The sequence below is a fragment of the Astyanax mexicanus genome, chromosome 16 (genome assembly GCF_023375975.1).
Source record: "Astyanax mexicanus isolate ESR-SI-001 chromosome 16, AstMex3_surface, whole genome shotgun sequence".
In the NCBI taxonomy this organism is placed as follows: Eukaryota; Metazoa; Chordata; class Actinopteri; order Characiformes; family Acestrorhamphidae; genus Astyanax; species Astyanax mexicanus.
The window spans coordinates 36,605,726-36,632,011 of record NC_064423.1 but is presented as its reverse complement, the minus strand read 5'-3'; the positions used below and the strand labels follow the sequence as shown (position 1 = coordinate 36,632,011).

Here is a 26,286-nt window from a genome sequence, read left to right as displayed (position 1 = left end):
TTTCTAAACATTTAAGGAACTGTTTTAAATAAGTTCCTCACCATATTATACATACATTACAATCAACACCCCCCTGTCAGTCTTCCTCACATCACTGAGATACAGTTGCCTGTGTGCTCCTGTGCATATCTTTATAAAGAATTAAATAGATTATTTGGCTGTACCACCCCCCCCCCCCCCCTCTCCCCCTTCTCCCCAGTACCTCTGTGGGTTTACTTATTATCATGCATAGAGTTCATTAGCCAGCAACAGTGACAATCAGCATAATTGCACAGTTTAAAGTTCAGGCAGAATAAATAATCACACCCTGGCTTCATTCTACAGCTTCCTAAGAATCTTAAATGGAAATATCAGCATAATTAAATGATTACGGTGTTAATAAAATCATTCAGAGTGGTTTAGTGTGATTGGCCCAGTCAGGATTGTGCATGTGGTTAATGTAGTAATCAATTTAAAGTTAAAGCCATCTAATCTAACCAGTAGTTTTAAGTAGGGTTGTGCCATATCGTATCATTCAACAATTTTGAATATCATAAACGATATTATACCCTGAAATATCACCCACCCCTAATTTATTTTGTTCCACTCTTCTTTACAGAATTGTTTTATTTTAGGCACATTGGAGGATTTTCAGCATAAACCTCCTGTTTAAGATCATCCACAGCATCTCAATCAGACTTTGACTAGACCACTTCCAAACCTTCATTTAGTTAAGTCATTCAGAGGTGGACTTGTTTGTGTGCTTTACATTTTCAGTTTACTTGATTTTCTGAAAAATGTAAGTATGACAAAAATGCAAAAACTAAAAATATGTAAGGGGGCAAATATTATTATAGTACAGTATTTTTCGCACTATAAGGTGCACTTAAAATACTCCAAAAATCATCAGTGCACCTTATAATCCGGTGCATTTTATGTATGAATTCTACCAGTCAGGTATTAAGGAGCAGTAAACCCACTCCACTGAAGTACAGAGTTATACAGGAGTTTCAGTTTAGTTCTCCGGCAGTATTAGCATTACCCGTATTATCGGCCTGTAGCCTGCTGCTAACGCTAGCTAGAACTGCTGGAGCGGCATTAGCATTATTTGCTAACCGTGCTAGCCATTTGGCCGTTCAGAGGAGAGAATATCGGACTGTAGTCTGTGCGTTTATGATGTTAATGCGATGAACTGCCAGCTAATATCGCCCTGTCTTACCGGAACAACTCAGGGTTTCTAAGTTTAGCGCTGTCGGGCAGCATTAGCCACTAATGCTAATGCTAATGCTCCAGCCTTAGTGGAAATCTGGGAATCTAAGCTTACTGTAAATAAACAGAAGCACTTTACTCACCCAAATAAACAGTTTTCAGTAGAGAACTCTGTGTAGATTAACAACCAGCACTTGTCTGACTCATCTGAAAATGTTTTTTTTTTCTCTAGAATTACAGTTTTGTTTACTTTACTTTGTTTGCTTCATAGATCTCACCGCATCATTCTGAACAGATTTTGGAAAAGAAAAAATTGCAGTTATGAGACTCTGGTGCATGTTTAGCATCACCAGATAAATATAAATATGAACAAATTGCCCATAGGTATGAAAAGTTCAGAGAGCAGAAGCTGGGGACATTCAGAGCGACACATCTATGACTGTGCTAAAGACTGTGCTAAACCTTGTGCTTTATTGGAGCCAATAATTGTTCATCGATAAGTCATTAAGAACTCTGTTTAGAGCACTGGGATATTGATGAAGGGATTGTGGGTTTGAGCATTGTTGGGCCCTGTATGTAGGAGTGTCTAATCGTGAGAGTGGAGCACAGTGAGTGATTAAACACAGTGTTTAAAACCTCAGGCAGCACTGCTGCTGCATCTGATTCACACTAACACCCCACCGCCAAGACACCACCCAAATAAAAGCTGCTATTGGATCCTGACCATTGAAGTACTGTGTTGCCACAACCACTATGGAAAAATTTAAATCTGAATACTTTTCACATAAAACCACTCTGAACTGTTTTACCATGATTTAATTATGCTGAAATGTATCCACACCATTTGTACCATCAGCTTAATGGGAGAAATCTACAGTTTATATTAATAGATATTATTAAATTCTATATGGAGTAATAATGAACTGTCTAATAATAATAATGCATCAGGGACTGATTTCTGTATGATACAAAAGAGTGTAGATAAAAGATATGAAATTTGAAATAAAGAAAAATCCAGATTCAGAGAAAGTTGATGCTTGTTATAATGAAGAGCAGGCAGATCCAGCCAATCCTCAACTAATGAACATGCTAATGTATAGTTATATATATATATATATATATATTATATATCACATCATTACGGATTCTTTAAATATGCTTTTTCTTCTTCTTCGTTCCTGTGTGATTTTTCAGATAATGACCATATACGGTCGTCCATTCTCCTCAGACATAATCCTGTAAGTAGCTGCCTGTAGTAAGCAGGATAATGCAGGAAAAAGGCCAGCAGAAATAGCTGGAATAGCTCGAGAAGACGGTAAAAAATAAAAAACCACATGGCCAGAGGAGATGAGCACAGCATGGCAGGCAGGGCAAAGCCTGGAGAAGTCCCGAAAGGCATAGGATTAACAAAAATGAAAAAGAAAAAACAGCTAAATTCAGAGGTGGTCTTGGTAGAGCGCTTGTGGAGAGCCGATGGCAGTCAAAGGTCTAGGACTCTGGTAGGCAGTGTGCACAGATTACTGGCCTAAAAAACGTCCTCATGCAATGGCCCTGTACAGCAGGCGGAGAGAGAGGGCAAGGCTCCAGCGGGCACGGTGCCAGCCCCGCAACACCAAATCCAGGAACCTCAAAAACCCATCATTTCAGTCTGTGTAAACACCGTATGTATGAACGGGGGGTAGAAATGGCAATCTGCACAACAATGTAGTGTTCTTTGTTTTTTTTTTATGTTTGTTTGTGATGTTGGTGATGGTGCTTTTCCTCCGTGGCAGCCCTCCTCCTCCTCCTCCACTCCGGTACAGGGGGAGGTGTGCAGGCACCCAGCGGAGGTCAGGGCTGAGGATGGGAGTGTTAATCTGGGCTGTTGGCGATGGAGTTGGGGGTAGAATCCAGCACAGGACACATGGGAGGGATGGCCTTGTGACTGAAGTACTCCACCACCTGCTTCGGTACCTCCGCCAGAACACACTTCGCCAGGGCGGCAGGAGAGGCCTGAAGAACCCAAATATAAACAAATGTGTCACAATCACACCATCCAAAAAAAAAACAGTTACTTACAGTCATCAGTTCTGTAACAACAGGAAGATAATCTCTATTACTTTACACAAGCTGGACACTTAGGCTAGTATAGGGTAGTATAGAGATTATAGGGTAATATAAGGAACATAGGGTACTATAAAGAGTATTTGATAATACAGAGTAGAATAATGTGTATACGCCAATATAGGGTAGTATAGGGAGTATACAGTAATGTATGGTATAGGGTAGTATAGTACAGTTAGAATATGGAGTATAAGGTAGTTTAGGGGTATATGATAGTGAAGCATGCTATAGGGTAGTGTGGGGCAGTATAGGGAGTATCGGGTATTGTTGGGTAGTATAGGGAAGTATAGGGTACTGTATGGTAGTATAGGGAGTATATGGTATTATAGGGTAGTATAGGGTAAAATAGGGTAGTGTAGAGTAGTATTGTGGAAGTACTATATGGTAATATAGAGTAGTATTGGGTAGTATAGGGAAGTATAGGGTAGTATAGAAAGTCTAAAGTATTAGTAGTATAGGAAGTATAAGGTATCATAGGGTAGTATAGGAAGTATAAGCTATTATAGGGTAATACTGGGTACTATATGGTTGTGTAGAGTATTATAGGTTAGTATAGGAAACTACAGGGTATTTACTATAGGGTATAAGGTAGTATAAAAGTGTAAGGAAGTAAAGGAAGTATAGGGTATAATAGTGTAGTTTAGGAAGTGTAGGGTACTATAGGGTAGTACAGGGGAGTATAGGGTATTATAGAGTCGTATAGGGAAGTATAGGGTACTATACGGTAGTATAGGGTATTGTAGGCTAGTATAGGAAGTATAGGGCAGTATAGGGAGTATAGGGTATTAGAGGATAGTATAGAAAGTGCATGGTATGATCAGGCAGTATAGAAAGTATAGGGTACTGTAGGGTAGTGTAGAGTAGTAAACGGTAGTGTAGGGTAGTATACTGTAGTATAGAGTACTATAGGGTAATATAGGAAGTAAAGGATATTAGAGGCTAGTATAGGGCAGGCTTTTTATTATGGTAATCTGGACTTTTGAATATTACCAGTAATTCTTATAGTAATCTCTCAATATTTACATTCATGAGCATGTGTTTCAGTTGAAGGAATTGATATCTCATTGTCAGTGAAATAAATTCTGCATACCTTGTTTTGAAGAATATATTAAATTATTTAAAGTTAAAAGTCCAATGTTATTTAATGATCACATATGGAGCGTTCCTATGAACAGCTTTTAAATGCATATTTAAAACTTGGAATCAAATCCAGACCTTTTATCTTCCTAATATGCCATTAAATAATGATGGAACATTAGAGTTATCATTACTTTGTCTTTGATCCTTTGAAAACAGAAGAGCTTTGTACAGAATGGCTGTAATTTCATAAAAAGGGGGGTTATTTTGTTGAAGTAAACTTTCTACTAGATTTTAAAACATTGCTGTGAGAATTCGATTGCATTTGGCAAGAAGAGCTTCAATGAGATCAATATTTTGGATAATTAAATCTCATCACCCCCAGGTCCCCAATTTATCATATTTGGATGGGTATTGCATTTATATTTACATTTACAACATTAATCTGACGTTCTTATCCAGAGCTACTTACAGTTATTTCTGTTACAGAGGTGGACCAATGCAGTGTTATGGGTCTTAAAGTGTAATACAGCATTCAGACACCCAGACCAGGAATTGAACTTCAGTCTCCCACACAGTATATTGTATATACAGTTGTGGTCAAAAGTTTACATACACTTGTAAAAAAACATAATGTTATGGCTGTCTTGAGTTTTCAATAAGTTCTACAACTCTTATTTTTCTGTGATAGAGTGATCGGAACACATACATGTTTGTCACAAAAAACAGTCATAAAATTTGGTTCTTTCATAAATTTATTATGGGTCTGCTGAAAATGTCACCAAATCTGCTGGGTCAAAAATATACATACAGCAACATTAGTATTTGGTTACATGTCCCTTGGCCATTTTCACGGCAACTAGGCGCTTTTGGTAGCCATCCACAAGCTCCTGGCAAGCTTCAGGTCGAAAGTTTGACCACTCTTCTTGACAGAATTGGTGCAGTTCAGCTAAATGTGATGGTTTTCTTGCATGAACCCGTTTCTTTAGCACTGTCCACATGTTCTCAATGGGGTTTAAGTCAGGACTTTGGGAAGGCCATTCTAAAACCTTAATTCTAGCCTGGTTTAGCCATTCCTTTACCACTTTTGATGTGTGTTTTGGGTCATTGTCTTGTTGGAACACCCAACTGCGCCCAAGACCCAACCTTCGGGCTGATGGTTTTAAGTTTTCCTGCAGAATTTGGAGGTAATCCTCCTTCTTCATTATCCCATTTACTTTCTGCAAAGAACCAGTTCCACTGGCAGCAAAACGTCCCCAGAGCATAATACTACCACCACCATGCTTGACAGTAGGCATGGTGTTCCTGGGATTAAAGGCCTCACCTTTTCTCCTCCAAACATATTGCTGGGTGTTGTGGCCAAACAGCTCAATTTTTGTTTCGTCTGACCAGAGAACTTTCCTCCAGAAGGTTTTATCTTTGTCCATGTGATCAGCAGCAAACTTCAGCCGAGTCTTAAGGTGCCTTTTCTGGAGCAAGGGCTTCTTTCTTGCACGGCAGCCTCTCAGTCCATGGCGATGTAAAACACGCTTGACTGTGGAGACTGACACCTGTGTTCCATCAGCTTCCAAATCCTTGCAGACCTGCTTCTTGGTGATTCTTGGTTGACTCTTGACCATCCTGACCAATCTCCTCTCGGCAGCATGTGATAGCTTGCGTTTTCTTCCTGATCGTGGCAGTGACACAACTGTTCCATGCACTTTATACTTGCATATAATTGTCTGCACAGTTGCTCTTGGGACCTGTAGCTGCTTTGAAATGGCTCCAAGTGACTTCCCTGACTTGTTCAAGTCAATAATTCGCTTTTTCAGATCCACACTGAGTTCCTTTGACTTTCCCATTGTAGCTTTTGTAGCTGAGTCTAATCACTGGGTCAAATGAGCCCTATTTAAATGGGCTCATGAGAAGTCAACAGCTGTAGTCAATCAGAATCACTTACAAGAAGTGAAGAGGCCATGACATGAAGCTAATTTGATTGACACAACTCGCTACATCACCAAAATTGACAAATTTTGTTGCTGTATGTATATTTTTGACCCAGCAGATTTGGTGACATTTTCAGCAGACCCATAATAAATTTATGAAAGAACCAAATTTTATGACTGTTTTTTGTGACAAACATGTATGTGTTCCGATCACTCTATCACAGAAAAATAAGAGTTGTAGAACTTATTGAAAACTCAAGACAGCCATAACATTATGTTTTTTTACAAGTGTATGTAAACTTTTGACCACAACTGTATATTGTTGGATAGTATTGGATAGAACACCATCATTTCAACACCTGTTAACAAACATTTTGCCATATAGTTTCAGTTTCTTGGACAGGGATTAAGTCTAGTCATAGAGTCTGATAAACTGCCCTGTAGTGTTTATTTCCAACATTAAACTGTTGGATATATAAAGTGAGGAAATCTGTTTTTCAGCCTCTAATAATAAGTTTTGACAGAAGGCACAAACCAAGCAAAGCAAATCCATCACATGCTTTTCTGTAAGGAGAACAAAAGGGGAGACTCATATTTGTGGTTTAAATTTGCATGAAAATATGAAAATACGAAAAACACACAGAGACGCAAACTAAAAAACTGTTTCAGGTAAACAATACAGGGGTCACAACGAGAGTCAGCTGACTTAATATCAGCATTAAGGGAAACATAAACACAGTAAATGCAGCGCAAATTGCTTTTACTCAAATAAACAAAAGGTTAGCACCCAAATTTATGATGAGAATGAGTCTGGATGAAAGCTAAAATGAGAGAAAGCGTAATGTTTGGGAAGCATTTAAACAGTAAAAATTGGATAAATGAAAGTATTTTTATCTGTCTGTACACAACAGAGTAAAAAGCTCGTTTTTTGCAAAACATATACACACATAAAGAATAGATAATGAAGAAAAGAGAAAAAGAAAAAAATCCCATCCTATATTTTGCATCTAAACAATCAATAAAAAAACGAAAAGGTATAGGCTTAAGCTTTAGCTTATATATAACACAGAAAATAAAATAAAACAAAAGTTAACAGCTCAAGTATAGACAGCTCATTTATCAGTTATACATTTGTTTTCAGCCCTGTTTTCAAGTATTATTTTATATTTATAGAGCTACACATTCTTAATTCTTCATTAAAGTTATTCTACAGCTTTACCCCACTGACAGACACATCTATTGTTTTATATTTGTCCTTGCTCTATTTATTTTAAATCTACCTGTTCCCCTAAGTTCATAGTTGTTCTCTTTAGTTTTAAATTTCCCATGAATACAATTTAGGAGTAAATTATTTTGTGCTTTACACATTATCTGTGCAATATTAAAGTCAACTAAATCACAGAATTTTAAAGCATGTATTTTAATGAATAATTAGTTGGTTGGTTCGATGAACAGGGGTTGGACAATGAAAATGGTTTTAGACCACAATAATTTATTGTGGTGACGGACAGTTCTGGTGGAAACAGGAGAATTGAGGTGCACATTGAATTCTGCCGTGATTTGATCAGCCGTGGTTTTATGTCTTTTGGATACAATCCGGGTTAGCACCCGAACATCCCTTTCAGACAGCTTCCTCTTACAGCGTCCACAGTTAATCCTGTTGGATGTGGTTGGTCCTTCTTGGTGGTATGCTGACATTACCTTGGATACTGTGGCTCTTGATACATCACAAAGACTTGCTGTCTTGGTCACAGATGCTCCAGCAAGACGTGCACCAACAATTTGTTCTGTTTTGAACTCTGGAATGTCACCCATAATGTTGTGTGCATTGCAATATTTTGAGCAGAACTGTGCTCTTACTGTGCTAATTGAACTTTCACACTCTGCTCTTACTGGTGCAATGTGCAATTAATGAAGATTGGCCACCGGGCTGCTCCAATTAAGCCATGAAACCTCCCACACTAAAATTACAGGTGTTTCAGTTTTATTGTCCAACCCCTGTAGTTTGCTTGGGTAATAAGTATTATAGCTTTCTTCTGTAGTATGGTAATTGGATTTGTATTGGTTTTATGTATTTTTATTGGTTTATGTATTTCCCCATATTACCACACAATATTTTATACATGGCACTATGAAGGAAATATGTATTGCAATGGTTTTGGCCTGTTCTGTTTTTACATGGTTTATGTGTTTCTGTATAGAGTTGGAGATCTGCAGTACTGGTCTGCACTGCCAGTGCCGACTCCCCGACTGATTCGCCGTGGCCCTACTTGAGGGTAAAGCTGTTTCCGAGGCGCAGCGAGGGACACGCTCGGGGGTCTCGTACATCAAAACTACAGCAGAGCTGCAATTTGTCTCCATCTCTTTCAGAGAGAGCCGGGGACGAGGACTCACCGTTTTGAAGTCTCTGAAGGGCACGAACTGGACGATGTCTCTCAGGACGGGTTCTCCTTTAGGGGAACGCAGGACGCCGTCGTCTCCGTCCAGGATTTGCATATCAGTGAAGTCGGCGTTGCCCACCCCCACAATGATGATGGACAGGGGCTGGTAAGACGCGCGCACGATGGCCTCCCGCGTGTCCGCCATGTCCGTCACCACCCCGTCCGTCAGGATCAGCAGGATGTGATATCGCTGGGAGAGGAGAAGGACCTTATCAGTCTGGGTACAAACATAACTCTACTAAAGCTCACTTTATTATATTTTCCTTCTCTTTTATATTGCTGGATCACCTGTCAGGTACCAAGAGTTTTTTAGTGAACTGGGAAAATCTGCTTTTAGCTACAATGTATTTAATTAATTATTTTTTATTTATTTATTATTACTTTTATTTGTTTATTCTAATGTATTATATTTTCATTCTTGATCTTAGTTCTATTATTCATTTTATCATTCCTTATAATTCTTAACATTTTACTTTTACTCTTATATTTTTACTTATTTTATATTTTTATATATTTTTTTACTTTTTATGTGTCAATTTTTTTTTATGGTATTATGGATTTTTCTGTTTTACATATATATATTTTATATATATATATTAAATGTTGATTTAAAATTATTACTTCTTTTATTTATATATTTTTTTACTATTTTATTATTTTTTATTTTTTATTTATTATGAAATGTTTTCAATCCCTTTGATGTTGTAAATTCTCGGCAACATTGTAAATGAGGGTCACCCTCAATGTTTTTATATATATATGTATAAAACTTTATTGCTATTTTTTTTCTATGTTCTCCACAATTTACACGGCCAATTACCAAACCCACTCATTAGGACTCCCCCTATCACTAGTAATGCCCCAACACACCAGGAGGGTGAAGACTGGGCACATGCCTCCTCTAATACATGTGAAGTCAGACTCTGCCTCTTTTTGAACTGATGCTGCTAATGGACATCACTGTAGGAGTGATGAGGGGAACGAGCACCATCTACCCTCCCAGAGAAAGCAAGGCCATTTGTACTCTCTCAGTGCTCCAGCAGCTGACGGCAAGCTACATGGACAGGATTCGAACCGGCGATCTCCTAAATTCCATCTGTATTTAAATAAAAATCATCTCTTGCTGGGAGAAAGAAAAGTGTTTCAGATTGTAGCAGATGTTAATAGACACAAGGCTGCCACTTTTCTTTTATCACTTTAATGCAATTGGCTAAGCAGCACATTTATCTTTGAGGACAGATCTGCACGCTCTTTTGGTATTTGAATCTCAGTGTCTTCATGAGGGAGAGTCACCTGGAACAGATAGTTGCTGCTTTTCCTTCACGCCGTAAAGCTCCAGCTCATCCCAATCAAATCACCATCTCAATTCATCAGGTTTAGATTAGGGGATTAATATGGAAGATAAACATTTTTTTACTGTTGCTATGTAATACTAACATTAATCTACAATTTAGAAAATAAAGTAAATAATGAAATAAGTGTTGGTGCAGCTAGAAGTTGGTGAAACATCTGCTATAAACCAAACCTACTATACTGTACTTTAGAATAAAAACAATCAGTTCTACAGCAGCAATAAGATCCTCATTAAAAATAAACAAGGTCTTTCTTTTATTGCTCAATAAAATCATTGGAAGTAAATCTAAAGTTGCTCTTCTCCTCCTAAAAGCCTCCTTAAATCATTCCCTTAAATTATTTACCAGTTCAACTACAGGTTAGCAGAACAGCAGGCTGCCAGTCAATGGGCTAAAAGTAGAGGTGCTGGATGGATTACTGGCCTGAATGTCTCCGGGGGGTCCGGCCGGTATTGAACATGCAAAGTCTGGCGTTTGAATCCCCCACATTTAGAGCTCATATACTGAAACCTGATCATTCAGGCATGAGGGTGTGATCCTGAAGATTGAATAATAAATGAAGAGCACTGCAAGGACAAAAAGCTTAACAACAGAGGCCGTGATGGACCTGGAGAACAGTTTAGCTGCTTGAGGAAAGCCTGAGGCCAGTGTTTTGTGACCTTAAATCAGGTACAGTCTGGTAAAATTAGATGATTTAATGAAATTTTAAATTAATTTGTGTAAGGCTTAATTGCTTATGTTGTTCCCTGAAGCCGTGCAGTTTATATGCAAACATGTTTTCCTTCAGTTTGTCATTGAGCTCGATCTGAAAAGGTGAGTCAGACTCAAAACCCAAAACTCAAACCCAGTACAGTTTGTGAAATGGACATTGTGGTGCTCTGGAATGGGAACAGGCTGTGTCAGTATGGAGGACACACTCACCGAGGCGTCTTTGATGGGCTCCTTCCCGGCTGCCTGCTTGGCTATTCTGCTGATAATGGGGGCCACGTTAGTGGGGCCGTAGAGCTGGATCTTGGGCAGGCAGTTCTGGTAAGCTTCCACCACCCCCTGAATTTCTGATTTCAGAAAGAGAGAAAGATTTATATAAGTATCACACTGTAAAATGAGTTAACCCTTTTTAAAATATTTATCTCCCACCACTAACGAAGCCCCAACGCCAGGAGTGTGAAGACCAGTGATGTCAGTAACGCGTTTCTTAGTAACGCGTTACTCTAATCTGACCCTTTTTTCAGTAACGAGTAATCTAACGCGTTACTATTTCCAATCCAGTAATCAGATTAAAGTTACTTATTTAAGTCACTGTGCGTTACTCTCTCTCTCTCTCTCTCTCCACCTCATCCCCTCCACACACACACACACACACACACACACCGCTCCCTTACCCATTCCCCCTCCGCTCTTCCCCAATCACACGCGTCTCGCTTTCTCCCCTGTCTCTCTCTCTCGCGCTCGGCGTGTCTTAAGTTTCCGCCCGTTTTTGTTTTTCCGCCAGTTCTCGGGCTCCTCATCTCTTTATAAAGGCGTTTTTTTGCGGCCGCGTCCCAATTCACTAGCCAGGGCAGCGGTCTGCCACAAATTTGATTGGCAGAGGAGAGCATTTAAAGATTTTACACCACACGTGATTGGAAGTTCACTGTGGCGCAGAGCGCACATACCGTAAAGACAAGAAAAGTTCCGGTGCTTTAAATGAACACTGTCAGAATTACATCCTTCTCAGTAGTTGGACCCGGACCCAGACCGCAGTCTGCAAATATGTGATCCCTGGTCTAGACCATATACACGGTTCTGTTTTATAAACCCACTCCTTGCTGCCCTGCAGAGAACAACAAGTTCAATGTTCAGTTTTACAGTGTTAAATATGTCAGGTCAAAAAAGACTTTCTTTATTTTAGATATTTTTTATAAAAACAAGTATTTATGTTTAGTAAAATCAAGAAAGACCATATTTTATTTTTTATAAAAAAAAAATATATTTATGTTAAGTTAATTTTTTTATTTTTATAAAAAAAACTTATTTTTTTAGGAAATAGTTCAACTTAATAGAGATAAATTGTTGCTGTTAAAAATGCTTTTTCCAATAAAGGGAGTTTTGGCAAAACTGGTTATAATGTTTATGTTAAGGCGGCGGGAGGTGGTGTCTGCAGCTGCTGAAAGTAACTAATAAAGTAACTTGTAAAGTAACTTAGTTACTTTTAAAATCAAGTAATCCATAAAAAAACTAAGTTACTTTTTAAAGGAGTAATCAGTAATCAGTAATCGGATTACTTTTTCAAAGTAACTATACCATCACTGGTGAAGACTAGCTCCTTTTATAATACATTATATGGCATTTATACTAGTGCATCTTAGAAAAATGTGAATATCATGGAAAAGTTACTTTATTTCAGTAATTCAGTTCAGAATGTTCGAAACTCATATAATATATAGATGTATTACACACAGAGTGATCTATTTTAATTGTTTTGTTTTTTTTTGTTGATGATTATGGCTCACAGCCAATGAAAAAACCTCAAAATCAGTGTCTCAGAAAATTAGAATATTATATAAGACCAATAGGTACTTTTGGCAGTATTGTGGGCAGTGTGCCAAGTAGTCCTGCTGGAAAATGAAATCTGCATCTCTATAAAAGTTGTCAGCAGCAGAGGGAAGCATGAAGTGCTGTAAGATTTTGTGGGAAAACAAAACTGCACTGACTTTAGACTTGATAATAAAACACAGTGGATCAACACCAGCAGATGACATGTCTCCAATTTTTGGGGGGAAAATTTCATTTTTCAGCAGGATTGGCACACTGCCCACACTGCCAAAAGTACCAATTGGTCTTATATAATATTCAAATTTTTTTGAGACACTGATTTTTGGGTTTAAATTGGCTCTAAGCTATAATCATCAACAATAAAAGAAATAAACGCTTAAAATAGATCACTCTGTACGTAATACATCTGTATAATATATGAGATTCACATTTTCCCAACTGAACTAGTGAAATAACGTAACTTTTCAATGAGTTTAATTTTTTTTTAATGCACCTGTGAGATGTCATAAAGTACAAATATGTCTGCTTATAAAGACAGGTTTTAAAATGACATATCTGTATGCAAAATGTTTTTATAAACAGATGTTATTTATGAGCCGTTATGAAACCTTTTTTTATAAAGTCACATACTTGTTTTTTTTAACTGTTAGAACATTATACAAGCTGTTCGGTGATATAAGAAGGCCTGTAGTGATGGACTCTTTTACTGTGTTATAATATCACTGACAGTTGGCTGTGGAATACTTAGTAGTGATCAGTGAAATTTCACGACTGGACTTGTTTCACAGGTGCTGTATCCTATCACCTGTGCTACCACAGTGCTGGAGTTCACTGAGCTCCTGAGAGCCTGAGACCCATTCTTTCACTAATGTTTAGGTATGCCTAGCTGCTGCTTTTATTGTTATACACCTGTGGACACGGAACTGTTTGGAACCCCTGAGTTCAATGAGCTGAAAGGGTGAGCAAATACTTTTGGTAATATAGTGTATGACAGAGTGATGTATAGTGATTTGTATCATATCACTAATTTCTTGCCAGTGAACAGTCCTATGCTGAAGTCCTCCATTCTCTCAACGCTGCTCTGAAGCATTTTGCAATACTGGCAACCCAACTGAAGCAGCAGCTTTTGGGGATCAGCTTAAAAGGAACGGAGGGTCTTGGAGTGCTCCCTCCTGTGCAGAATTGTGAAAGAGATGGAGGAAGCCCAAGATTCTCCACAGCCCCTCACTCAATCTTGGCTTTCACCAGGAAAGGAGCTTCAAAAGAGGCAGGGAAAGGAGGTCAGCTCCGGCAGCCTCGAACTCTGAAAGCATGTGCTCTGATCTGGACACTGTGTGTGTAATGCAGGAAATGCAGGAAATGCAGGAAAGATGGGAATTCTTACAAAAATCACAACAGAAGAAGCTACTTGCCAGTACATTGAAAACCTCTGAAACATAATCAAGAGGAAGATGGATGATCACAAGCCATCAAACCAAGCTGAATTGTTGCACCATGAGTGGCATAAAGTTATCCAAAAGCAGTGTGTAAGACTGGTGGAGGAGAACATGATGCCAAGATGCATGAAAACTGTGATTAAAAACCAGGGTTATTCCACCTAATATTGATTTCTGAACTCTTAAAACTTTATGAATATGAACTTGTTTTCTTTGCATTATTTGAGGTCTGAAAGCTCTGCATCTTTTTTTTATTTCAGCCATTTCTCATTTTCTGCAAATAAATGCTCTAAATGAGAATTTGGGAGAAATGTTGTCTGTAGTTTATAGAATAAAACAGCAATGTGCATTTTAATCAGACATTTACTAATAAATAGCGAAATCAGAGAAACTGATTTAGAAACTGAAGTGGTCTCTTAATGTTTTCCAGAGCTGTGTATATATATATATATATTCCCCTTGAGTCTCCGATTTCTCTTACCTTCACATTCATCATCATCTGGATTAAAATTGATGGCAAAGTCATGTGACACCTAAGGAGAAAGATAAGACAGTCAGACACACAGAGCAGCGTATGTGAACGCATTACATTTAGATATAAAGTCCTCCTCCTTCTCCTATAGCAGCGGCAGCAGCAGCATTTCTACGCGTTATAAAGAGACTTCATTTTCCAACAGATCTGAAGGTCACAGCTTCTGCTCACACAGTGAAAACAGCGGCAGCAGCAGGCAATAAAAACATGCAGTGCTCATTCATTTTATTTCAATGCTTAAAACCACGGCTTTCTGCAGCGCAAAGCTAGAAAAAGGGGCTTAGGGTACTAAAATGTAATATTTTGCTTCTCTAATATATCACACTCATCTTAAAAAGTGTCAGAAAGGGGTTATATGTACAATAATATTGCTTTTATAATTACAGAGTGTGTGTTGGAGCAGGAATCTGGACCATCTTCAGATAGATCCCTGAAGACCTGTTTTAATTTTTAAAGAATCTGCAGAGCATGTAAAGAATCTATACATTGGTAAAGAGTGTCATTTATTATGGGCATGTTCTTTAAATATTTAAAATGTTTTTCACACTTACAGATATTTTTTCCTTGAGGCAGTGGTCGATCAGGTCGACCCGTATGGACCAAGATCATCCAGATTTTTGCTCTGAACACACAAGTAGGTTTTCCAACCACCATGTTTTTGCACATTTAAAAAAAATATATATGTAAGAAGCCCAAATTTAAACTTATGCAATAATATTAATAATATTAGAATGTTGTGTATTGTGAAAAATAGTGATAGAAAAGGGTTTTTTCTGGATACACAATAACATACTTTGCACCTCTAAAGTTTCAATATTATACCCTATACTACCCTATACTATACACTATATTATCCTGTACTACCCCATTATATCATATGCTACTCTATACTTTCCTATATTATTTACTTATACTACCCTATACTGCTAGATATTCCCTATACTATTCTATGCTCTCTGTACTACACTATTCTTCTCTATACTACTGTATACTTCTCTGTACTACTCTCTAGTACCCTATACTATCCTATAATTCTCTATACCATCATATACTACTTCATATTTATTATACTATCATTTTCTATACTCCCTATACTACCATATAATCTCTATACTACTCCATACTCCCTGTTCTTCCCTTTACTATCCTTTATATTAGCCGATACATATACTTCCATATGCTACCATATGCTACCCTATATTACAATATACTACCATATACTACCCTTTAATACCCTATACTACTGTATACTACTCTACATTACACTATACTACTGTATACTACCCTAAAATACCCTATACTACTTCATACTACCCTATAACACCTATAATATTGTATACTATCCCTTATTACCCTATACTGCCGTATACTACCCTATAATACTCTACAGTACCCTATACTAACGTATACTATTCTATAATACACTATACTACCGTATACTACCCTATATCACCGTATACTACACTATAATACCCTATACTACCATATACTATCCTATAATATACTATCCTATACTACCTTGTTACACTATGCAACCATATACTACCCTAAAATACCCTATACTACTTCATACTACCCTGTAACACCTATATTAATGTCTACTACCCTATACTACCCTAAACTACTGTATACCACCCTATAATACCCTACAGTACCCTATACTATTGTATACTATTCTATAATACACTATACTACCCTAAAATATCCTATACTACCGTATACTACCCTTTACCACCCTTTCTTACCCTATACTACTGTATACCACCCTATACTACCCTACAGTACCCTATACTAACATATATCCTTCTATAATACACTACACTACTGTACACTACCCTATAATACCCTATACTACTGTATACCACCCTATAATACCCTACAGTACCCTATACTACCGTATACTCTTCTATAATACACTACACTACTGTATACTACCCTATACTACCGTATACTACCCTATAATACTCTATACTACTGCATACTACCCTATAATACTCTATACTACTGCATACTACCCTATAATACCCTATATTACTGTATACTATTCGTTATTACCCTATACTACCATATACTAACCTATATTACCATATACCATCATATACTATACTATAATACACTATGCAACATAGCTGCTATTGGGTTACCTTATTTATAAAATAGACTGTACATATATTTAAGTGTATTTTAGATAATTAAGTTTAATTTAATTGGATTGTGTAAGAATGTTCAGTAATCAGGGCTCTGCCCTCATCTGCTTGTTTGCGTTGTTCTTCAGACCCATCCATCCCACAGGGTTCTAGTTAAAACAACTGCCTGTTCTCCATTCTGAAGGTCCAATCTGCCTAAACAAATGTGCTTGTGGGAAATGAAGTCCCTCAACCTCACCCCACCAACAACAACAGCCACCGCCCTGGCAGCGCGCCGTGCTGTTCCCCCGGCCAGGGTGGAATATCAGGGGAGGAGGAAGCTGTGAGTAAAGTACGCTCTATTAGGAGCTGTAAATTGGAGGTATTTGAGTCAGGCAGAGTGCAGGAAGAGCAGGAGGGAGCAGGAGGGTGGGCGGTGGCGGCGGCGGTATGATAATCAGTTGGATATAGATGTAGAGTCAGTGTGCTGGTAAACACAGAGATGTGAGATATGTATGGACTCACACACACAAACTCACATCAAACACATACAGACGCACGCCTCGCCAAGGTCAGAGGAACGGAGAAACAGCGGGAGCAGAGGCTAAATCAAAAGACGATGACTGAATCCCAATGAATGGAGAGACGCTCTTACCTCGTAATTGGGTGGAATTCTCGCGCCGAAGCCCAAAGCCGAGAATCTTTTGTCGCTGTGGAGAAGGAAAAAGCAGAAAACATATTTTTTAACTAAAATTAACTACATTATATAGTAGAGGAAACCATAATATACAGTTTACAGTACACAGTGCTCTATACTGTACATACTCTAACAACTTTCAGAGTCAAACAATCTATAGAGTTAATGAATCAAGATGAAGTTTTAACTCCTCACAGTTTATTCTGTCTCACAGGCTCCGCCTACTGTTTTTATTTAATTCTCTCCCTGTTCTGCAAACACCATTCCTCCATCTTTGGTGTAACAGTATGCTGTGTGTGTTATACTTTATATGTTATATATATATATTTTTTAGATAAGTGAGATTAGGTATTGGTCATTTCATTGGGATGTTATTGGAATATTATTTACCCTTTTGGTGTTAGGTTGGAGGGAGGAGCGAATCCCTGCCTGATTGGTGGTCTAACTTATTAAATAGTTTGCTCATTTTTTCACAGCCCATTCTCTTGTACCAGCCATATCAATTTAATTGTATACAATGTTAACAAAAAAATCATAATATAATAATATACAAAAGTAAATTAACAAATAATTAACACTGTCTGGATTTGCAAAAGTAAAAATGTTGAGTGTTATTTTTAATTAACATTTTAGAGAGTTGTACTATTTTTTAGCACTGATAAGTGCAACATAGAGTTAATATACGTGGTGGTAAAGTTCTTTTAACAGATTAGCGAGTGGGACTATAGCTATTTTAACACATTTGACTACCGGCTAAGACAGAGTCATTCACTCTCATTCAATCATAGCCTCCTTAATTAATAGTTTGAGAAGCTACTGGTAAATACAGCTCTGAAAAAAAATAAGAGAGCACTTAAAAATGACACGTTTGTTTGATTTTACCAAATTGAAAACCTCTGGAATATAATCAAGAGGAAGATGGATGATCACAAGCCATCAAACCACCAAACTGAACTGCTTGACTTTTTGCACCAGGAGTAAAGCAGCATACAGTTATCCAAAAGCAGTGTGTAAGACTGATGGAGGAGAACATGATGCCAAGATGCATAGAAAAAACTGTGATTAAAAACCAGGGTTATTCCACCAAATATTGATTTCTGAACTCTTAAAACTGTATGAATATGAACTTGCTTTCTTTGCATTTTTTAAGGTCTGAAAGCTCTGCATCTTTTTTTTTATTTTAGCATTTTCTAATTTTCTGCAAATAAATGCTCTAAATGACAATATTTAAATTTTTAAATTTGGGAGAAATGTTGTCCGTAGGTTATATTTTACTCAAATATAAACCTATAAATAGCAAAATCAGAGAAACTTTTTGTTTTCCAGAGCTTTATGGTCATTTTGTGTCTATTTTTTTTTTAAATCTAAATCTTTTTTTTTTTTTTTTTTTTTTTTTTTACAATTTATTCACTTTTTTTATGAGAGAACCATACAAGTGAGTCATTTTTGATATTTGCATTACTGTAAAATGAACGGTCATTTTAAGTAAATAAAAATGTATTTGACTGAATCACAAATCACATACTATATAAGCATGTCAATAATTCAGGCAATTTCACACAGAATATACACACTATACAGTAGGTCGAAATATTGGCTATTGGTTGCTTCCTCTCTGAAATGAGTTTTTGCTGGGTGGGCTGTCTGCATTTAGCAAGCATGACCACAGTAAATTGATATAGGACATGGCCTACACCCACGCCACTTTCCACAGGACCCTCGGTGGCCGTTCCATGGAAATGGAATGGAAATGAACTGATTGAATGTATGAACTGGTTTAAACCTGCTGTGAGGGAAGTTGCTCACTCTGCACGTAGTAAAATAGGTCATCATGTAGAATCAGTGTAGAACTGCTGATATTTTTAATGCTGTGATAAAAAAAACTACAAGCTTTTCCTTGTTGGAGGTGAGCGAGTCTGGAAGCTCCAGTGCAGCTGAGATTAGTATTATTACAGTTTTGTCTGCTGCTACAACTTCAGGCTCCTCTATAAGCCTGATGATTTACTACACAAGATAACATAGGGGGCGGGGTTACAAATTACATAGGTGAGAAGAACTCTGATAACAGGGCGGGGCTAGGGCGGAGACAAGACAACAACAAAACATGGCCATGTGCTTAAAGAGGTCATAGGAAAGACAATAAAACAGGCTGTGAAAATGACAGAAACTTAGTAAGTAAACATATTAGAAATGATCTAATGAGTAGTAAAGAAGAAAACCCCGTTCCAAGGGAATAAAGTTATGGAAGTAATAATAGAAACTACTTGGTTAACCTATCAACAAAACGTGAAGCCTCGTCCGTTGATGTAAAGTCATGGAACTTGCCCTCGTGGGTTATCCGTAGACGTGCGGGGTAGAAGATGCCATATTTAACTATATTTATATATAATTTTATAAATCAAATCAAATCAAATCAAATTTATTTGTATAGCGCTTTTTACAACAGGTGTTGGCACAAAGCAGCTTTACAGAAACATGATTACAGGACAAAGAATCAGGCAAAACATTACACATAGAAAATACAGAATACAGAACCCCCAGTGGGCGCGGAGGCAAGGAAAAACTCCCTCAGAGCTGCAGGAGGAGGAAGAAACCTTGGGAGGACCAAGACTCACATTAAAGGGGGGACCATCCTACCACTGGTCAAACGACTTTTAAATTAAATTAACTAACTATATTTAATTTTAGTTTTTCCATTTACACACAATTACTGTTTAATTATTGTTTTAATACTGGAAGCAGTTGAATTTACAGTATTGTGCGAAGAAACAATGGTGACAAGCCCATAACCTTTAGCCCAGTCACCACCAACCAGTTATCTGACATGCTGTATCCATCAAAAGAATTTTTTTTCAGTGGCTCATCTTTGCTAATTTGTTTAGCGTAGCAGAGTGACATACCAAGATACTCCCACAAGAAATCTCTTAGGAAAGAGAGTTCCAAGGTAAAGGGGTGAAATCCTCCCCCTAAGAATTGTGAAACCCTTCAAGCCCCCGAAACTACACATTAAACTATGGTAATATTGTGCTTATCTTCACTTTAAACAAGGAAAATGCTTACATTTTTGGATCGCTTTGGTCGCTTGTTCCGCCAGCTTAACAGTGATTCTCATAACCCTTTATTTGAAGTGTGTCTCTGAAAAATCTCTGTATGAAGGGCTAACAAGCCCTATCCCTTCCCCTAACCTACCCCTCCAACCTAACAAGAGTCTGGACACCCTACTCCTTGGCGTGTACACGCAAAACAGAGGGGTAGGGATGAGTGGTAGGGCCAAGGGGTGAAAAGGGATTGGGCCTTAGGTGGCTGCACCTATAAATACAGTATACGCTACAGTAGGACATTTCTAACAAGGACAGGTCAATTACTTCTCACTCCAGCATCACTACTTTAAGCTGGGATGTGTCTTTTGTTCAGTAGGTACATGTGTCAAAGGTGCAGTGAGCAGTGGAGGGAAGCAGGGATGGCACAGGGACTAAAGAAGCCCCGGGGGGACGGGGAAGACGCCGCAGAGGCGCAGTGGGGCGGCGGGGGCACACAACTAATCACCCAGCAGGCTTAAGCTTTCAACCTCGAGCATGGAAAAGCAGCAGAGGGATCAGCATGACGCTCAGCAGCACAGCAGGGGGCGGGCACCGACACAGCCGGGAAACACACTCAGCGCGAGAGACCCACAGCTATCAGATGGAAGACGGCAGAGCAGAAGTTACGCCGAGACAGAGCTTGTCTTTCAACAGCCTAATGAAGGCCGCCAGTGCTATCAGTATTCCAATGATGGAGCGCGCCACTATTACCAGAGGCTCTAACATTTAGAGCGAACTTCAAATCTCTCAGCACCGCCATCGCTCTCTCCGGCTTGATCACGATTAGAATGAAAGCCTGCGTTTAAGAGAGGTGGAGCATCATCGAATCACCCTGATCTGGTCTGAGACTGCCGTTCTTCACCACGGCTCAGGCAGCGCTAATGCGCTAGCTCTCTGGGGCTCACGAGAAGTGGTTCAGCAGTTCAGTCGATTCTCCTCACATCAGCAGCACTTGAGGCGTGACGTCGGTTCAACCACTTGGAATGTGTTTCTCTCTTTTTTCTAAGCTCAACCACAGGCAGCAAACCATCCGTCTCCATCGCTTCAGCTGTTAACAAGAGTAATTAGCCTTACTAATTCGTTTAGCATAGCAGGGCGAGATACTGAAATACTCCCAAAAGGCAACTCAAGGCAAGGGAAGCGCGAATGTACAAGACAAACTTCACAGCTTTGCTCAACGGTTTCTACTTAGATTTCCCATGTCTCCCATCACCAGTTTATGATTCAATTGGACATACTGTGAAAAGGGGAAACTTTACAGCTTTGTCAGATAGTGTGAAGAATAAGCTCAGCTGAGATTCAGTATTGGCCAAGAGGAATTGGGTTGAATGTGGTTTTTACTTGGTAACCAAAACTTGGGCCAGTTAGTGTATTATACTCAGCAGCCGGGGTGCTGGCACATGTGACTTTGGCCAATTGGCCTATTATACTCTGGAAATAGGAGGTGTTGGCACATGTAGCACTGAGCCTGGATGTGAGCCAAACATTTGAGCCAGAATCGAGTCTAGATTCAAAGATGCAGAGCTGGGCCGATGCCTCTGTCTTCGGATGTTAACAAGGATAATTTGCCTTGTTTGTTTGCAGTACCATGGTGAGATACTGAGATACTCCCAGAAGGAAACTCTTGGGAAACATTTATGTACAAGACAAACTTCACAGCTTTGCCCGCCGTGATCTACTTAGATTTCCCATGTCTCCCATCACCAGTTTCAGATTCAGTTGGACATACTGTGCCAAACCCAGCCCACCACCGTCATCTTTGTACTCCAAACTTAGGAAAGGTTTTACAGCTTTCCCCGATAGTGTGAATAATTGACCCAAGCTCAGCTAAGATTCGGTATCAGCCATGGGGAATTGGGCCTAATGTGGTTTATATTTGGCAAAAGCGACAAGGGGGGGTGGGGGTTATTATTCTCAGCAGCCGGTGTGTTGGCATGTCACTTGGGCCAGTTTCCGTATTATACTCAGCAGCCGGTGTGTTGGCATGTCACTTGGGCCAGTTGGCGTATTATACTCAGCAGCCGGGGTGTTGACGCATGTGATTTTGGCCAACTGGCCTATTATACTCTGGAAATATGAGGTGTTGGCACATCTAGCAGTGAGCCCAGGTGTGAGCCAAGCATTTAAGCTAGAATTGGGTATAGATTCAAACCAGAACTAGGCTGATTCATCTCCATCTTCAGAGGTTAACAAGGATAATTTGCTTATTTGTTTGCAGTAGCAGGGTGAGATACTGAGATACTCCCCCAAGGAATCTCTTGGGAAACATCAATGTACACAACAAACTTCACAGCTTTGCCCGCCATGATCTACTTAAATTTCTAATGCCTCCCATCATCAGTTTCAGATTCCGTTGGGGTATAATACTCAGCAGCCGGGGTGTTGGCACAAGTCACATTGGCCAATTGGCCTATTATACTCTGAAAATAGAAGTTTTTGGCACATGTAGCACTGAGCCTGGATGTGAGCCAGAATCTGGTCTAGATTCAAAGCAGAGCTGGGCCGATGCAACTCTGTCTTCGGATGCTAACAAGGGTAATTTGCCTTGCTAATTCGTTTGCAGTACCAGTGTGATATACAGAGATACTCCCACAAGACAACCCATGGGAATTGCCAATGCTTAAGACACACAGTTTTGCCCATCATAATCTATTTAGATGCAGTTGCAGTTGAATATACAGTATTGTGCAAAGAAACAATGGTGACAAGCCCACCACCTTCAACTCAGTGACTACCAAGGTTTAGTTGTCTGACATGCTGATGCTGAATAAATAAAAAAGAATTACACCACAAGTGAATAACAGGACTTTTCCACAACGGCCTACCTTTGGACATTAAGAAGGGTAATTAGCCTTGCTAATTTGCTTAGCATAGCGAGTGAGATATCAAGATACTTCCACAAGGAATCTATTGGGAAACACCAATGTACAAGACTTCACAGCTTTGTCTCACTTCTACAGCCCCATGCTGCCTGCTGTAATCTACTTATTCATCCCACAGTTGGAGTTGAAGATATTGTGCAAAGTATTCAATCGTGCCCAGCTCACCACCTTCATCTCCGTACCCACCAACCTGGGAAAAGAAATCACTTTCCTGCTCCACAGAACACTCCAAACAAATTGTCTGACATGTTGTATCCGTCAAAAAGAATTACACCACTAGCGTGCACACGTATCAGGACCCGGCTTGGCGGGAGCAAGGCTTCTCACATCCATGATTGAGATGCGAGCTGTTCTGACAACTGTGACTTCCTCCCACGCAGTCGAATGCCTACCAAATGAGTAACGGACTGAACCAGGCTTTATTTTTCAGGCCATCAAGTCAAAGAGTGTTTTGCTACATGGACACAAGCATTTGGAAAACTGCTTATTCATTATTTCTGAAACCGAGAGTATTAAAAATACAGTGGTGTGAAAAAGTGTTTGCCTCTTTATGATTTCTTATTGTTTTTGCATGTTTGCCGCTCTTAAATGATTCAGATTATCCAAAAAAATTACTATTAGTCAAAGACAAAACAGGTAAACACAAAATGCATTTCTTTTAAGTATAGGATTTTATTAATAAGGAAGAAAAAAATCCAAAACTACATGGCCCTGTGCAAAAACTTGTTTTCCCCCCAAGTTAAAACATAACTTAACTGTGGTCTATTGCTCAACTGTAGGCTATTGTTCAATTTCTATAGCCACACCCAGGCCTGATTACTGCCACACCCGGTCTTATTTATAAATCACTTAAATAGGACTTTCCTGACAAAGCAAAGTAGACCAAAACATACTAGTTTTGGGACTCCAACGAACCACAGAGGGCCACAGGAGTGGCTGGCCGACCAAAATCACACTAAGAGCACAGCAACAACTCATCCAAGAGGTAAAAAAAACCCCACAACAACATCCAAAAATCTACAGGCCTTACTTGCCTCAGTTAAGGTCAGCACTCATGACTCCACCATAAGAAATGAATGCGTGGGGCAAACACCTTTTCATGCCACTGTAGTTTATAAGCTCTAGTGAGGTCAGGATGCTGGATGGTCACCTCACCATATCATTAATTCTCAACTCATCTCAAGCAAAAGTATTGGAAAGAGCTTAATCTTCCCCAAGAACACAGTTGAATATAGGCATGGACATATTGTGATGTTTTGGAGATCTTAAAAAGGACTAAATGCATTACATAAAAAAAAATTGAACACCACTTTAATTATAATTATATAAAATATTATAATAGCTTATATTAATGTATAATATATTACAATGTGTCATTGTACACTTCCCAAATTCTAGGAATATACAGTATACTAACATACATTATATTTAATATTTGATATATATGATATTTAACCCAGATATGTAACATACTACAAGTACAGCTTATGATACATCATAATTATAATTCTTAATGCCTAATGAGCGTGTCTACTATGTGTTATACATTTTTATAATGATATATAATCATGTTTATAATGCCTTATATGCCTTATAATGCATTATAATGTGTTATTCGTATGTTCATAGAGTCTAATAGACATGTCATTAATAGAAAGTGTTACCATATTTTTTTTATAAATCTAGTTATAAAATGTATAAATCTACAATTTAACAAACATGTAGTTTAATTAGTAAAGCATCAATTAAAAGGAGCGTCCGCAAACATTTGGAGATTAAAATTGAAGTAGTAATTATGCAGCTTCAATCATTTTTAGGAGGAATTATTAGAAGAATATGCAGCAGGTTCTGTAATTTGGGGTTTAATTACAGAACTGACCTTTATCACAGAGTAATAGCAAAATTTATCTCATATTAAAGCTCCCTCTGAACCTCGATTGACCCTCATCTTCTTCACACACACACACGCACGCACACGCACGCATGCACGCACACACACACACACACACACAGCAGCCCCCTCACATCACTGTCAGGCACGCGAGAGCGCTGCTGAGAGGCTGTGTCTGTAAGCAGGGGCACTCTGGAGGACGTCCGTCTCTCGGAGCGAGAGAGCAGAAGTGCCTTTAAAAGCTCTGATCAATTAAAGCAGAGAAACAGCAGCTTTTCACACGTTCCTCCTCCAGCAGCCCTGCTTTCCTCTCTGCCTCAGAGAGCAACTGATCACAGATCAGCTAAACCATACTAAATGTTAAGGTGGAAATAGTGATGGGGGCAGTTTGTGAAGACCAAGTGGATCCCAATATCTATCTGTCCATCCATCCATCCATCAATTCATCCATCTATTCATCAATCCACCCATACATCCATTTATAAGTTTATCTATCCATTTATCTACTATCTATCTATCCATCCATCTATTCATCAATCCATCTATTCATCAATCCATCTATTCATCCATATATTCATCAATCAATCCATCCATCCATTCATCCATCCATCCATCCATCCATCCATCATCCATCAATCCATCCATCTATCCATCCATCCATCCATCCATCCATCTATTCATCAATCCATCCATCCATCTATTCATCAATCCATTTATAAGTTTATCTATCCATTCATATTCTATCTATCCATCCAACAATCCGTCCATCAATATATTAATCGATCCATTAACGTCTCGGTTTATCCATCCATGAATCCACCCATTCATCCATCCATCCATCCATCCATCCATCCATCCATCCATCAATCCATTCATGTATCAATTTATCCATCCATCCATTCATCCATCCATTTATCCATCCATCCATTTATAAGTTTATCTATCCATTTATCTTCTATCTATCTATCCATCCAACAAACCATCCATCAATATATTAATCAATCTATTTTTGTATCAGTTT

The 26,286-nt window shown here is 38.7% G+C and overlaps 2 protein-coding genes across 2 annotated transcripts in view; both read right to left on the bottom strand.

The window, feature by feature from the left end:
* Window positions 1-2,609: 2,609 nt before the first annotated feature.
* The window catches only part of rpl13 (ribosomal protein L13), a 127,781-nt gene continuing 104,104 nt past the window's right edge, over window positions 2,610-26,286 (bottom strand). The window contains exon 6 of the mRNA XM_049465612.1: window positions 2,610-2,691. Coding sequence (XP_049321569.1) covers window positions 2,625-2,691 — 67 coding nt within the window. The 3' untranslated portion in view covers window positions 2,610-2,624. The remainder of the gene's footprint in view (window positions 2,692-26,286) is intronic.
* cpne7 (copine VII) overlaps window positions 2,698-26,286 on the bottom strand; it is a 108,388-nt gene continuing 84,799 nt past the window's right edge. Inside the window, exons 12-16 of the mRNA XM_022670070.2 lie at window positions 17,371-17,425; window positions 14,539-14,590; window positions 11,008-11,141; window positions 8,688-8,924; window positions 2,698-3,180 (exon numbers count right to left, since the gene is read on the bottom strand). Coding sequence (XP_022525791.2) covers window positions 3,040-3,180; window positions 8,688-8,924; window positions 11,008-11,141; window positions 14,539-14,590; window positions 17,371-17,425 — 619 coding nt within the window. The 3' untranslated portion in view covers window positions 2,698-3,039. The remainder of the gene's footprint in view (window positions 3,181-8,687; window positions 8,925-11,007; window positions 11,142-14,538; window positions 14,591-17,370; window positions 17,426-26,286) is intronic.